This window comes from Chlamydotis macqueenii, chromosome 1, assembly GCF_036417535.1.
Source record: "Chlamydotis macqueenii isolate bChlMac1 chromosome 1, bChlMac1.mat, whole genome shotgun sequence".
NCBI classification, from domain to species: domain Eukaryota; kingdom Metazoa; phylum Chordata; class Aves; order Otidiformes; family Otididae; genus Chlamydotis; species Chlamydotis macqueenii.
This window is the reverse complement of record NC_141556.1, coordinates 190057985-190071735: the sequence shown is the minus strand read 5'-3', so window position 1 is coordinate 190071735 and position 13751 is coordinate 190057985. Positions and strand designations below refer to the sequence as shown.

Genomic DNA, 13751 nt, shown 5'->3' with positions numbered 1-13751 from the left:
TAATTTTAAAAATAAAGTATGTTGGCACTATTCTGCCAGAGTAGAAGCTCTTTGTAAACCAGTGTGTAGTTTTTACTGGCACCGTCTCTACTCTGGTAGCCAAAGACATCTCTCTCCTAAGACTGCTAAGTAAAGGCAAATGAGCCAATAACACACCTGAACTAATGCAGTTATATCTAGCGTTTTATCAACAGATGTCTGTGCCTATGTCTTGCTGCATACCCAGTCAGAGCTGTTCAGCGTAGGGCAGTTCAGCAATTTGACGAAGTTCTCAAAGTCATTTAACGGAAGAAATAGGAGGAGAAGCTATAAATCTTTTGTCTCCTCTCCTCCACTCTATTTTTCCTTTTGGGGTCTGGATAGCTGCAAGATATCTGAAAGTCCACTCACCTTGGTGAGTTGTTTCTAGATATATACAATGCTGCTTACAGTCCTCAACAAATAAGTCAGTTCTGCCAGAGGTGAGAATATTTTGAATGTACAAATATTCTTCTGTCAGCAATCTTTCTTTTACAACCATTGTTCCCTCATGTTGTGGACATTGTTATTGGTTATTTCCTATTTTGAAATATTCCTATTTATTAGTTGTAGCGTTATCTTTTAATTAAGCTCCACAATGTTTTTTATGACAGTAAAAATTCAAGAAGGCTATTACATTTTTACTTCCGCGAAAGCCATAGTATTTTCTAAGATTTTTTTTTTAAGAGCATCTCCTCAAAAGTGCTAGTAGTAGAGTAAATAGTAAAGTAAATTATTTTCAACAAATAATTCAACTATAGCCTCGTACTTGCTTCCATCAAAGTCAGAGATGAAATGGAAGCTGAAATTTGCCTTGTGCTCTCATGTTTCCATATACAGAAGACTCCTAGACGTGTCCTCACAGCAATCTGTACATAATTCCTGGAAAAGGACAATATGAGAGAAATAGTAACACTATCTGTTCTCTTTCTTGTCATCTTTTTTTTCCTTACCATATGAAAGCACCATTTGTTCCAGAAGAACCTTACAATAATACTCAGGATTACATTTTTCAGAGAGAAGGGAAGATGTATTTTATTTTAGACTTTGTAGAGAAACTTGTTTGGAAATACAACACAGATTATTTTTTTTCCCTCTGCCCTCTAAGGTTCAAAGGTACTCCTTTGGGGAAATTACAGGGAGTTTACAGTGATGGTATCTCAGTTCATAGGTAGGATATTTTCACCTGCAATTCCCTCAGAGCTGCAGCCTTTGACCTCTGGCTGCATCTATCAGTGGTGATGTGAGACTGACAGAATATTTTGCTGGATTTTGAATGATTCCTGGAGTTCACAGCTTCTGTTCTTAGCAATAAAATGTAATATGACTGAGGTTCTCTTCCTCACGCCACAGCTTTTCCTGTAGAAAGTATCAGTGAATAATTTTTTCTTTAAGCCCTAAGGGGAAAAATCCCATTTTCAATTACTGTCAGACTGTTACTCCTAATAGTGATATTCTGTTATTAATTTGTATTTACTGAAAAACAGGACTCAAAGATCTGTGTTTCAGGGCAGTTATTTCTTATAAGCATTTTGTTTTATAAATCAAGAAGTCAATTAAATATATTCATTTTTCATATTCTGACATTTTACAATTTCATTATATTATAGTGTTTTCCTAGGAAACACAGAAGAAAATGTTCTTTTTAAAATAGCATTGTTTCTTTGCCTTTAAAAAATTTCTAACCATCTAACAATTGCAGTCATTGACCTTTGCAGTCTGCAGACACTACTGTAGACACCTCAGTAATTAGAGCTTAAGCCAAGATGACCGTTGAAAGCCAAGGTGACTGTTGAGCATAACTCCGCTTTTTTTCCAGGAGGACATATAGAAGAAAAAAAAAAAAAAGTGGAAAATTCTGAATTTAGTTGAATTGCATTTTTCTTCACTTTTCTGTTATGCACTTGGAGAAAAGGAAACCTCAAAAGGAGATGGGGTTTTCAATATCAGTGTTGATGAGGAAATTATAAAAATCTAGATCTCAAAATATAGCTAATCTTTGATGAGATATACAGAGCATCTTTCTCTGTTTCTTCCAACAACCATCCTTCCCGAGCAGTAAAGCCCAATTTTACGTTCCCAGTTTCCAAACTAGAAAGATTATTTTCTTGCAGACTAGATTAAAGATTGGGAAACTAGCATTTATTTGTGTAGTTGTTTTCATTAGAGATAGGAAAGTGTTAGTGTGTCTGTACAGTGCAATTATAAGACCAGGTAGATTGACCCACTTGTTACTATTGGGTCCAAAACTAAAGTCCATAAATCCATGGTTGGCAGTTCTCAGCTGGTTCAGAAAGGTAGTGAAATACATGGAATTATTATAAAATTTTGATCATGGGAGACTTCAGGGTCTGGCAAAAAAATACTGTAGATTCAGCCTTCAAATTTCAAGAACTATTATTTTATATAGTTCTGGCTACCCAGATTTTAAGGCAAAACTTGGAGCTAGACAGGCACAGAAATGGGTTACTACAATGACTAAAAAATGGCAATCCCATCACTTCAAAGGATTTTATGAGTTTCGTTTGTTTAACAGAGTCAAAAGGAAAGGCTGAGAGGACTGATTTCTTCTGTAAGTACATGACTGGGGAAAACACAAGAGAGGAAGAAGACCTGAAGCTAAAGGACAGTGCTGACACAAGAGCAAAAAGAGATAGAAGGTAGACAGGAATAAATTCAGACTGAAAATCAGAATACTTCTTTAGACTAGAAAAGGTCTGGAACATCCTTCGAAGTCACATACCCAGATAGCCATTTCACTATTTATTAACAGGTTTATATGATGTGAGTGACTACAATAAAAAAGACTAAATTCATTGACCCACAAAAGTCTATCCAAGCCTCCATTCCTAAAGCATATCTTTCAGAAACCCATGTAATATTGCTTAGCTACTCCAGTAGTTCCCTTGTTAATTTGTTTTAGGGTTTAACTATTTTTCCAGTTAGGAAACTGCATTTTATTGCAGGGTTGAAATGTGTGCAGCCATTTACCCATTGGACCTTGCTGTACCATTAGCTGCAAGATAAATTTCTGGGCTACTGGACATCTTTTATACCTGTGACTCCCAGCTATGGTGGTCAAGTCACTGCTTTACTTCCTGTGCAGTGAAGAGAGAAAACACTTTAAACACTGTGCAGCCTCCTGCCTTACTCTCTATGTCAGTTGTGTGACCCTTCTTTAGGGTCATTTCTGTAAATGTGGGTACAAGTCTTTAATCTTTCTGATCTACAGTGGCAAGATAGTCCTTGACTCCTATTTGCTATTCTAGGTATTGCATTGAAAGTTAATGTTGAGGGAGTTTTCCTTTCTGGCGCCATAAATCCTCTTCTGTCTCACTGCCTTCCAGAACAGAACCTCCTCTCCAGTGAGCAGAGCTACTGCTTGTCCAGGAGCGTCAACCTTCTACCTGGCTGCATTCAAAATAAATGAAACACATTTTGCTACCTTTTTATCTAACTAGGCAATGCAGAGAATGTTATAATAATGACTTTCTCTCTTCATTATACAGTTGCGTATGTATCAGTTTTATATACAACCATATCTTACCAGCAAAGATTTTATATTATCCTGTAGATAACATTATTGGTTAGTATTCGATCAAGAATCAATTCCTAACTCCTAACTGGGCACCCTTATTTCCAATATCCTAATATGTAGCTCATAGTAGATGCCTTTCTATGGACAGAAATTTTTAACATCTGTCACCGAAACAGCTGCTGTGCCATTCATGTTGTCCACAGTCAGTTCGATATAAAACAGGTTTAAATCAAAGTATTGTATTACTAAGACAAATACCTTGAAAAAAATACATGGAGGCCATTTTAACATAGCCATCTTTATCAGCTATACCTGTCATCCTGTCAAAAACAGATAAGAAGCTTGCTTGACAAGACTCCCATTCCAGTGCAGCATGGTGACTGGCATTAATGAGATTTTTGCTTCTAATTTTTTGTTGACAGAACTGTGGATTAACCATTTTGTTATTTTGCATAGGATTAATGTTACAGCAATTCATCTGTAGTTCCCTAGATAATTTCTTTTATCCTTTTTAAATATTTGAACTACACTGGCAGAGCTCTAGTCCTTTGGAATTTCCCAATTTTCTGTATTGCTTTTGTACAAAGTAAATACAACCAGATGAAATCTGTGTTATCTAGCAAGTTTCTAATTTCTGGTTATTGATTCACTTTCTTTGCCTGACAAAGCAAAATCAAATACTGAGCAATTCCTTACTGCATATAGGAGTTTCACTGTTAAGATGTCAGCATCTGTTATTATTAGAAATAACAGAAATGTTGCTATTTGTCATATAAACACTCCATAAATGCCCACTTGTTTGAACCCAAAATAAAATATATTCCACTCCTGAATATAAAAATTAAATATTTAGGGAGTAGTCTGTCCTACTCTTTAATAAATTAAATGTGATAAAAATGGCAGAGGTATCCCTAGTGATATATATAAAATGACGTGTACCCATAACCATTTTTAGGTATAATTTTAATCTGTAAACATCCAATGTGTCTCTGTATCAATAAAGTCGATGCAACAGTAATATCTTTCTAGTACAGTGCTGTTCCCTCTCTCTTCTTTTCCTACTTTCAGTTTCATGAAACAAATTATGATCATTAATATAGGAACATGCTCAACTCATGCTACTCTTTAGGTTCCTAAACATGTATGTTCAGTAACAGACCTTTATGTTACAGCTGCTTTTAATACACCACAATTTGTGCTCTTTATCTGAAATATACATTTTCAGTATTTTTAGGTCATAAGACAGTGATATATTGTTATAATTTGTGCATTGTAAACAGCACATAGTCCATAATTTCTAAACCAAAGAAGTTTGCTTTTTGTTAATGTATGAATTAATGCATTGGGAAGCTGTGCTTTTGAAACTTTATGATATCTGAATGTATTTTGCTCAGAAACCTAAGTAAGAGATATTTAAGCACATTCCACCTCTCTTTGATGCTTACTGATTTAGGGCAAATTACAGCAAAGTTCTTTTGTTAGTAACACAGATCTGGTTTGACATTCCTCTGTTGTTTCTTTTTTTTAATTCTTCTTGTGTTTTTTTAAACAGGTGATTATCCAGCTCCTCGCGCTGTTCTGACTGGTCATGACCATGAAGTTGTCTGTGTTTCGGTCTGTGCAGAGCTGGGACTCGTTATTAGTGGTGCTAAAGGTCAGAAATGTTTTTATGATTTAAGTCTTAACATTTTTAGAGCCTTTTTAGTGGTATTTCTTAGACTTCCCTCAAGCCACATATGCTTTAATTATCCAAAGTCACCACTACTGAGATGTGTTGTAGTTCTGGGGCAATCTGCAGCAGCTTACTCTGAATGTTATTACTTACTATCTGGACTTCTGAGGTTTAGACACAAATTAAGTTGATCGCTCCATCCAACTGTCAGCCTGTGCTACTATTCTCCCCAGATCTGGAAGAGTAGTTGATAAAAATTTATACAATAACTCATAAGGATGTCTGCTGATTTTGAAGAAACCTGTTGATAGAGACCTGTATTTAGGGGAAGGCCAGTTCCAAGTTCTCCACCCTGACCTTAAGTGAATGGCAGTTTGTAGGATGACCTCGTTGACAAGGGAAGCAGGGTCAATTTGCTTGGTTTTGGATCTGTGGACAGCATTTAATCCAGTAGTTTTTAGTAGTGAATTCCAAATATTGAGGGGTTTGCAAGTTCATTGTTACCTCTCTTCTATTAAACTTTTTTTTAGCCATCTGTTCACACTTTCTCCCTGTTACTTATCTATGGAATCCAGAGTATCCAACAATTGCTAATGCAAATGTTCAAAACACCTTTCCAAACCTGCAACAGTCTCCGGTATACCTGGTAGTCAACGTAAATAAAGCACCCACCTCAATGAGTGTTTGTTTCGTCTTTTCTTATTCTTTTTCTCCTTCATTTGTTCCATTTCACGTTCTGCCTACTTTCTCCTTTTCCCCTTAATTCCATGCCCACTTTTCTTCCCTCACTGCCCTCTCTTGTTCAGCTTCTTTTCTTAATTTGTCAAACTGCATGTCTTTTTTTTCTTTTCCTTTCCAATTTGCCTCCTCTTTCTCCCCCTTCTCTCTTACTTTCTTTTGTGCTACATTATGTCTTCTCTCTTCTTATTTCCATTCTTTAGACTACCCTTGTCCTCCCTTAAGATTCTTCTTCCTTATATCTCTTCCTAGCTCATTTCCACTCCACTCTTACCTCCACATCCAGTGACTCACTTTCTCTGTCCACAGCGATGCCTGTTTTATTCATCCCCATGAATATCCTTGTACTCCTTTTTAAAAAGTTTACTACTTCTGAGGCTAAGAAGGTGCTTGTTCTGCCTGTGTTTGCACACAGCTGTGCTCCTGGGTTATCATCTTTTGTACTGCCTCAGAGCTCAACATTTATTTTCAAAGCTGAGTGTGAAACTTTTGAGTACAGGCATTTTTAGCGGGAAATCCTAATGGGTCATTAACTCTCATAATGACATACTACATAACAGTTGTAGGCAAAGTCAAGACATTTATGAAAAAAAAAGCAATGCTGAACCTAAAGTGTTTTTCTTGCACTACTGCTATTTCTTATCTTTTAAGGCACCTTTATACACTCTTACTGCTATAATAGTGTACCCTTTCCAACTAACTTTTGGCAGATTTCCTATTCTTAAAATAGCTGGAATCTGTACTCAGTTATCTTCTGCTTCATTAAGTATGTGATGCTTTGGTAACTTATATATTTTTAGAGCTAAAGGCTGCTGGACGACCAAATCCAGAATATGTTTGTAATTGATCCAGCGAAATGAGGGCTCAGTCTGTCCCCTGACTTACTGTTCTCCTGTTCTTCCTCTTCAAACTCTTCTCCATATATAAATGGAGAGAGAAAAATCCCTTTTTTATTGCTGGTTTCCAGCAGATGCCTGTTTTAAAGCTGCTTTTCCAGTTTCTGTCCTTCCCAGTCCCTTCCCAGTTTCTTAGATTGCATTTCACAGCAGTGCTGCGTTGCTCTGCCATCCTGCCTGAGCGCTGACTGTGGTCCCTCGTGGGGATGCTGTCCCTCCAGAGCTGGCTGTGGCACTGCGATAACACACAAAGCATGCCAGAGAACCTGCTGAGGCAGGGAGACAGCACAGACAGGACTCCTCTGAGAAAAATCCTGTGCGTCAGGTTGATGTTTGCGCGTTCTTATCCAACAAGCCCAAAAAAGTGGTCAGTCTGTATGTCTCTGCGGTAACATCCTAAATCAGAAGATTTTCTGTGTGCCTTTCCGTGTCTGTGACCAATCTGCTGAGCCAAGGTAGTGACAGTTTGTCAGTGCGCTTAAATATGAAGGTATTACACTTCTCTTTTGAAAAATCTAACATGGTAATTGTTCTAAAGGTGGAGGTATCACTTCTTATTCTGGCACTCCAGTATTGCCAAAGCAGAAACTCGACTATTTGAGAAAATCAGTTAATTCCATTGCAATTTTATCCCATGGACTCAGTCAGGCTTGGGGTCTCTCTGCATGAGACTTTATGAAAACACAGATAAAAACCTGTACCAGAGGCCTCACAGGCAAATGCACTGATGCTGTGATTCATTCTACCTGGGCAAACCCAGCTGCTGTGTGATTTTCAGAAAAGTTAGAAGGGCTTAACGTAAGGTGGCTGAGTCTGCCAGTATGAATTTACGTTCAAGGTCATGAGCCTGTTGTATAAGGAAGAGATTACTGTACTGTCCATGAGTATCCTGAGATTCATAAAAGAAAACATTTAGTATTTACCATGACTCATCACATTTATCACAGAAGAGACTTTCTTATTAGAAACACAGATCTCACTTTATAAAGAGCTTTTCTCATAGATCTTTAAGTGAAAATAGCCTGATGTTGCATCTTTAAGTGTACATTGTAGATTTCATAGCTGTTCTTTTCTTTCATAAGCAGTAATAAAAAGACACTAAAATATCATATTAAAATCTCTATGGAGTGAATGCAGTCATAGTGTAGTCTTCTAAAAGCTCTTATCATCCAGATATGATAGTAACTGTGTTGGTTGTCAGATGACACCCATTGTTAAAACAATTCAGGACTGAAATCTATATATATAATACATTCACTGGGGGAGAGGACCTACAGGAACTGCCATTGTCTATAGGAGAAATATGCGGTGATACGATTATATGCCCTCTGGGAGCTGCTCCTACTAGTCACTGATAGGGCCCCATCTGTTTAATGTGAACGGGCAGGCTAAAGAGAGTTCATGTTGTGAGACTGAGGCTTCTGAATGCTTGGAAAGAGGAAAGAATATTTTAGAAGACAGATCAATGAAAACTCCTACCAGTTTAAGCAGATAATAAACTACCACTTTTAGGCACGTTTTATCTGTTTTCTTAATATGCTAGCTCTTATATTTCCTTTTCTGTTGCATATTTGAAATTCTTCAAGTAAACATTGTGTCTTCTTCTATCTATGCAGGACTAACGTGATCTAAATGTGTATTATGCATTGCCTCTGTGCACAGTGTATATAATTTGTATAAGCAGCAAATATATGATATATTATGTTTTCATATACAGAAGGTCCTTGTCTGGTACACACAATTACTGGAGATTTGTTGAGAGCCCTGGAAGGAACAGAAAACTGCTTGTACCCTCGCTTAATTTCAGTATCTAGTGAAGGTCACTGCATCATCTACTATGAACGAGGACGGTTCAGCAATTTCAGCATTAATGGCAAACTCTTAGCTCAGATGGAGATCAACGATTCAACCAGGGTAAATCTAAGTGCAAACAAAGTGTTGTGTCTCGCCTTTATTTATTAAAATAAATTGAATTTATTTGCAGTGTGGTTTAAAGGAAATCACATATGTAAAATTGCTGCCTCCTGGCTAAGTCATATGGAAACACAAATCCTCCCGTCTCCATCTCAAAATGCAAAAGTGCACTTGAGCTTTTCCAGAATAAATAAGAACAAATTGTTCATGGTCCTACACGATTTCTGGAATTTTTGCTTGGAATTAAATTTCAGTGGAAAACACACCTTTAAAACAAAATGCTCTGAAAAGAGTCCATTCTTCATTTATTAACCAAGACAGGAATTCATGCCTTCAGGGCTCTGCTCTGTCAGTAGCACTTGAAGCAGCATTAGGAATGCAGATCACTGCTCTGCTGTAGGTGTTAGAGACGGCACCAAGTATTGTGGGACAAACATAAAAATGTTATGTGCTGAACTTAAGTCTTGGCAGATTTAGTTAAAGAGCTTTTTGGTTATATGTCATGTTTACAGCCATACAATTGTTTTATTTAAAATTTAGAGGTCCAAAATCTATTGGTTTGTTATTTGATTGGGGAGAAAGAGGAGTGGGAATCTTTTTCTTCAAATTTAAAGTGAGTAGCGCAAAACAAATGCTTATAAGTTGATTAAATTTGTGTAATGTAGACCCATTTCCATAAAAGCTAACTCTGTGCTTGGGTTTTGTTTTTTCTTCCTGAAGGCCGTCCTCCTTAGCAGCGATGGGCAGAACCTGGTGACAGGAGGAGATAACGGTGTAGTGGAAGTATGGCAGGCCTGTGATTTCAAGCAGCTTTATATTTACCCTGGCTGTGATGCTGGTATAAGAGCTATGGATCTGTCTCATGATCAGAGGTGAGTTTGTCATTAATATTTGTATGTAAATCATAAAATTGCAGAGAGTATATATCTCCATGAACTTTAAGGTATGAATTTATGGTATGCCCTCATTAATAAGATGTAGTACAAAACCGTTACCTCAGTTGCTACCTTGTTGATTTTTCTGACTCAGCATTTTTTCGATCCTTGAGTCTCGTAATACAAAGGCTTAACATTAAGTGAGGTCTTATATTTTTGCAGTCAGTAAGCCAGAGACTCAGCTAGTAAAATATGAGTAAAAGTAAGTTAACATAAGATCATAGGAACAGTCAGACTGGATTGGAGTGCAGTAGTGCCTATTAACCAATGCCTTAAAAGAAATTAGAAAAGTTTGTGGTACATTTCTGATTTTCAGCTATGTAGAGCTTGAGAACTTCTTGGAGTTGCATGTAGACTATAATGTGAAATATTATCAGTGGATCTGTCTACCAGGAGTGAGTGTGATCCTTTCCTTTGACCTTGTTGAGCAATGGAGATGCAGTGTACAAGCCTAGATTTTTGCAGTCACTGCTGTGGCACTAAAATACACACTATAAATGTAAAAGATATATGAACCTCAGTCTTCTATTGTGATGTGATTATAATGTAAGCCTATATGTTGCATTTATGCAGGGTTATGAGGAGATTTATGGTTTACATCACACATCAGTCTTGTGTTTCTTATTAATATACAAACTCATGAGATGCAAAGTATTCGTAGGATATTAGAAAAGTCATACAGCATTAATTTCAGTTTATTTTTTCTTACACTTTTCAGCATTCCTATGTTATGTACCCATTTTGTAAAGCAGTAAAAACATCTATAAACAAAATATATACCTCACTTGCTCACATGTGACTAGATGACTTGAAACAAGTTTTTTTTTGTCTCAGACTAGGCTGATTGAAACTAACTTATTGGAAGAGGCCTAATCGCTTCTGGAGCTTTGCCAGTTTATGCATATAGTACTATACCCTGATAAAAGAGTTTTATTTACATTGCAAAAGAAATTGAGGTAGCCTGTTTTCTCTATCCTTGATTGTGACATCAGGCTGGGAAGCCCCAGCTGTACAAAGTGCTTTCAGTACCTGCTTGGCTTTAGACACATAATTAATCAGAGAATGGCTTTTGTGTGGTTTGGTAGAAGCAGTGATAGAGATCTAATCCAATTTTAAAACTCAGCTACTACAATTAGAGGATATGTGATAACTGGAAAATCACCTCAATTATTGCCACCAGAACAATGTAGATATGGGGCTAAATTTCAGTATGAAGCTTTTTAGGAGTACCAAGGTGTGATTGGCTTATGATTAAGGGGTCAGTTCAGTTGTCTTCACAGAGACACCTTGTTCTGCCTGGGAGACTCTAGGATATCCAGCTGATCCAACTGCAGCCCTAAGTGCAGAGCACTCCACAGGTCCTGTGTCCCAGCTGCCAGCCAGCATAGATGTGTCAGCCATCATGGGGCACCTCCAGTGACATGAGGCCGCTAAAATTAGGGAGCTGGGTTCTAAAAGATCTGAATGAAGGTATTTTGGCATAGGTATCTTCCTGTGAGCTATGGGAATAAGCTCCTGTGATAATGGTGGCAATTTACTTGCTACAGCATGTGGAGTCTAGAGGACAATTCAGCTCACCTCATGCCTGTAGAGAGCTGGTCTCAGGCTGCACTGAGGGTACTGTTTAAGGCCTAATTTGGTTGCCTACCCATAGCCAGTTAGTACTGTTTGAGATGCCTCGGAGGTCTGAGGTGGCACATATGACAAAGGACCTAGCAAAGACCCACACCCTTCTGCAGAGGCAGCTGGAGGCAAGGCAGGATATGTAAGAGCATCTCAAACGGCACAATGCTTTTACCTATGTGAAGGCAACTGAACAGATCTTTAGATGTGCCTTGATTATAACTGGAACATGGAAATTTAGTTCATATGTTAACACCTAAATGTAGCATCTCTATCACAAACTGAATCCCACTCATGAGTGTAATCTTCAGACACTGTTGCAGTAAGTGCCTTGTTCTTTCAGCTTTTTTACTGTTTATGGTAAACCATTGCATAAGAAGGTAAAAGCAGATTAACAGGATCATCCTTTCTATCTTTTTCAGAACTCTGATTACTGGCATGGCTTCTGGCAGCATCGTAGCTTTTAATATAGATTTTAACCGATGGCATTATGAACATCAGAACAGATACTGAAGTGGAATGAAGAACTGAAAGCCCAGGTAAAGCTGAGAGCACAAGTGCTGCAATGAAAGGTATAGTCTCTGGTGGAAAACCACGTCTGCATTGACCTCCGTTGTACATTCCATTACACCCAGCAATAGCTGTACATTGTAGTCAGCAACCATTTTACTTTGTGTGTTTTTTCACAACTGAACACCAGCTGCTGGAAAGCAAGCTTGTATCATGTAAATTATATGAATTAGGAGATGTTTTGGTAATTATTTCATATATCTTTGTTTATTGAGAAAAGGTAGTAGGATGCGCCACAAGAGACTTTTGAAAATTCTGGGGAACCTTGTGTCCAGTTGTTTCAATGTTTAGGCTTTGAACCTAACATGCATCCCATCTCCAGCCTCTTTTCAAGCTGAGATTAAAAAAAAATACGTTTGATACTTTGTACATCAGATGCACATCTTAACTTTAAAGGGATACTTTTGTAAAAGTAAAACCTTGTATAAAGAACAAAACTGTTTCTTAATTTTATTGTGGAGTTACAACTTGCATGTACTTTAAACCTGATGTCTTGAAGGAACAGGTGCATTCACACAGACCGAACTGGAGATCTGCCTAAGGGTACAGCTTGTGTTAAAGGGTTGAATTTGGGCGCAAACAGTAATTTTGACATTTTCACCAACACATGTTTTTCACTTTTTGAATCTAAACTTTACCCCTCTTAAGTGGAGTTCTGCTCATGAAGCATTTGGATAAAAAGCCATCATTTGCCATATTTATACTTTATACAATAGAAATTAAATTCCTCCCTTTTAAATTCAAAGATGAGACAGAAAGGGAGCAAAGAGGGTAGTTCAGTTTAATGCTTTGTAATGCTTATGACTCCCAATACAGAAAAAAGTGTTATACTTCTGGATTATTAACATTTGGCATACAAATCATGGGCAACAGAGCCCCCAGTGATTTTTTTTTCCCTTATTTTTCCTCTGAGCAGCTTGGTTTATTTGACAGCCTTAGCTTTATTGTAAAGGTGACTGAGGTTATTCTTTTTGATTCTTCTGAAAGTCTCACCTGAAGCCACTCAGACTAAGGCACTTCATGTTTTACAATACTGTAATGATTACTATCGGAATAATTTTCTGCACATTGTACTGATCAAATTACACACCCAGGGGTATATACACTTTAATTCATGTTTCTTCTTTGTATATTTGGTGACTGTATTGTCATAGATGTACATATTGTGTCGGTAGGGCTATGAGGCATGTAACAGGAATGTAATTTTCTCAGAATTTACACTCACTTGCAGTCATTTATTTAAAAAGATAATGGATTCTTTGTATTGGCACTTTGCACCAGAAACATATCATTATTTATTGATGTGATTACTTATTTGTTATCCACCTTGTATTAGTAAGTTTAGCACTGAATTTCCTTCTTCATTGTTGTTTGTATTTATAAGGTTCTGAAATCATGGGGATCAACGTAATGATTAAGTTATTCATCACCCGTCTGTAAGCAATATCTTGAGTTTGTAGCTTAGAATTGGGAGACTATTGAACATCTGGAAGACAAGTTCATTTCATCTTGAGATCATGGTGAAATATTTTGGATATATAAATTCCTTAAGCTATTGTAACCATGTTTTATTGCAAAGATGTAAAATATGCCAGATGTGTGTGAGTTGGAAATCAAAAAGAAAAATAAAATATGCAAAGAATTCAGTGATTGTTTTTCATTTCAATGAACTTTTCCTCAAAACATTCACATTATCATTAGTAACAAACAATTATTTTAAGAAATCCTTTCTTATGTGCTATGTATATGCCAAAAATTATGCATGCCTGGGTGGTTGTATTTCTTGGGGTCTCAGGAAATAGAACAGAGGTTACAGAGTGTGTTTTGCAACTCTTTTGATTGGAACT

At 37.1% G+C, this 13751-nt stretch overlaps 1 protein-coding gene across 2 annotated transcripts in view; it reads left to right on the top strand.

Annotated features, from left to right (window-relative positions):
• NBEA (neurobeachin) overlaps nucleotides 1-13550 on the top strand; it is a 509094-nt gene extending 495544 nt beyond the window's left edge. For both annotated transcript variants that reach the window (XM_086771979.1, XM_086771978.1), the window contains exons 55-58: nucleotides 5109-5210; nucleotides 8580-8776; nucleotides 9497-9648; nucleotides 11757-13550. In XM_086771979.1, coding sequence (XP_086628105.1) covers nucleotides 5109-5210; nucleotides 8580-8776; nucleotides 9497-9648; nucleotides 11757-11847 — 542 coding nt within the window. In that variant the 3' untranslated portion in view covers nucleotides 11848-13550. The remainder of the gene's footprint in view (nucleotides 1-5108; nucleotides 5211-8579; nucleotides 8777-9496; nucleotides 9649-11756) is intronic.
• The last annotated feature ends 201 nt before the right edge of the window (nucleotides 13551-13751 follow it).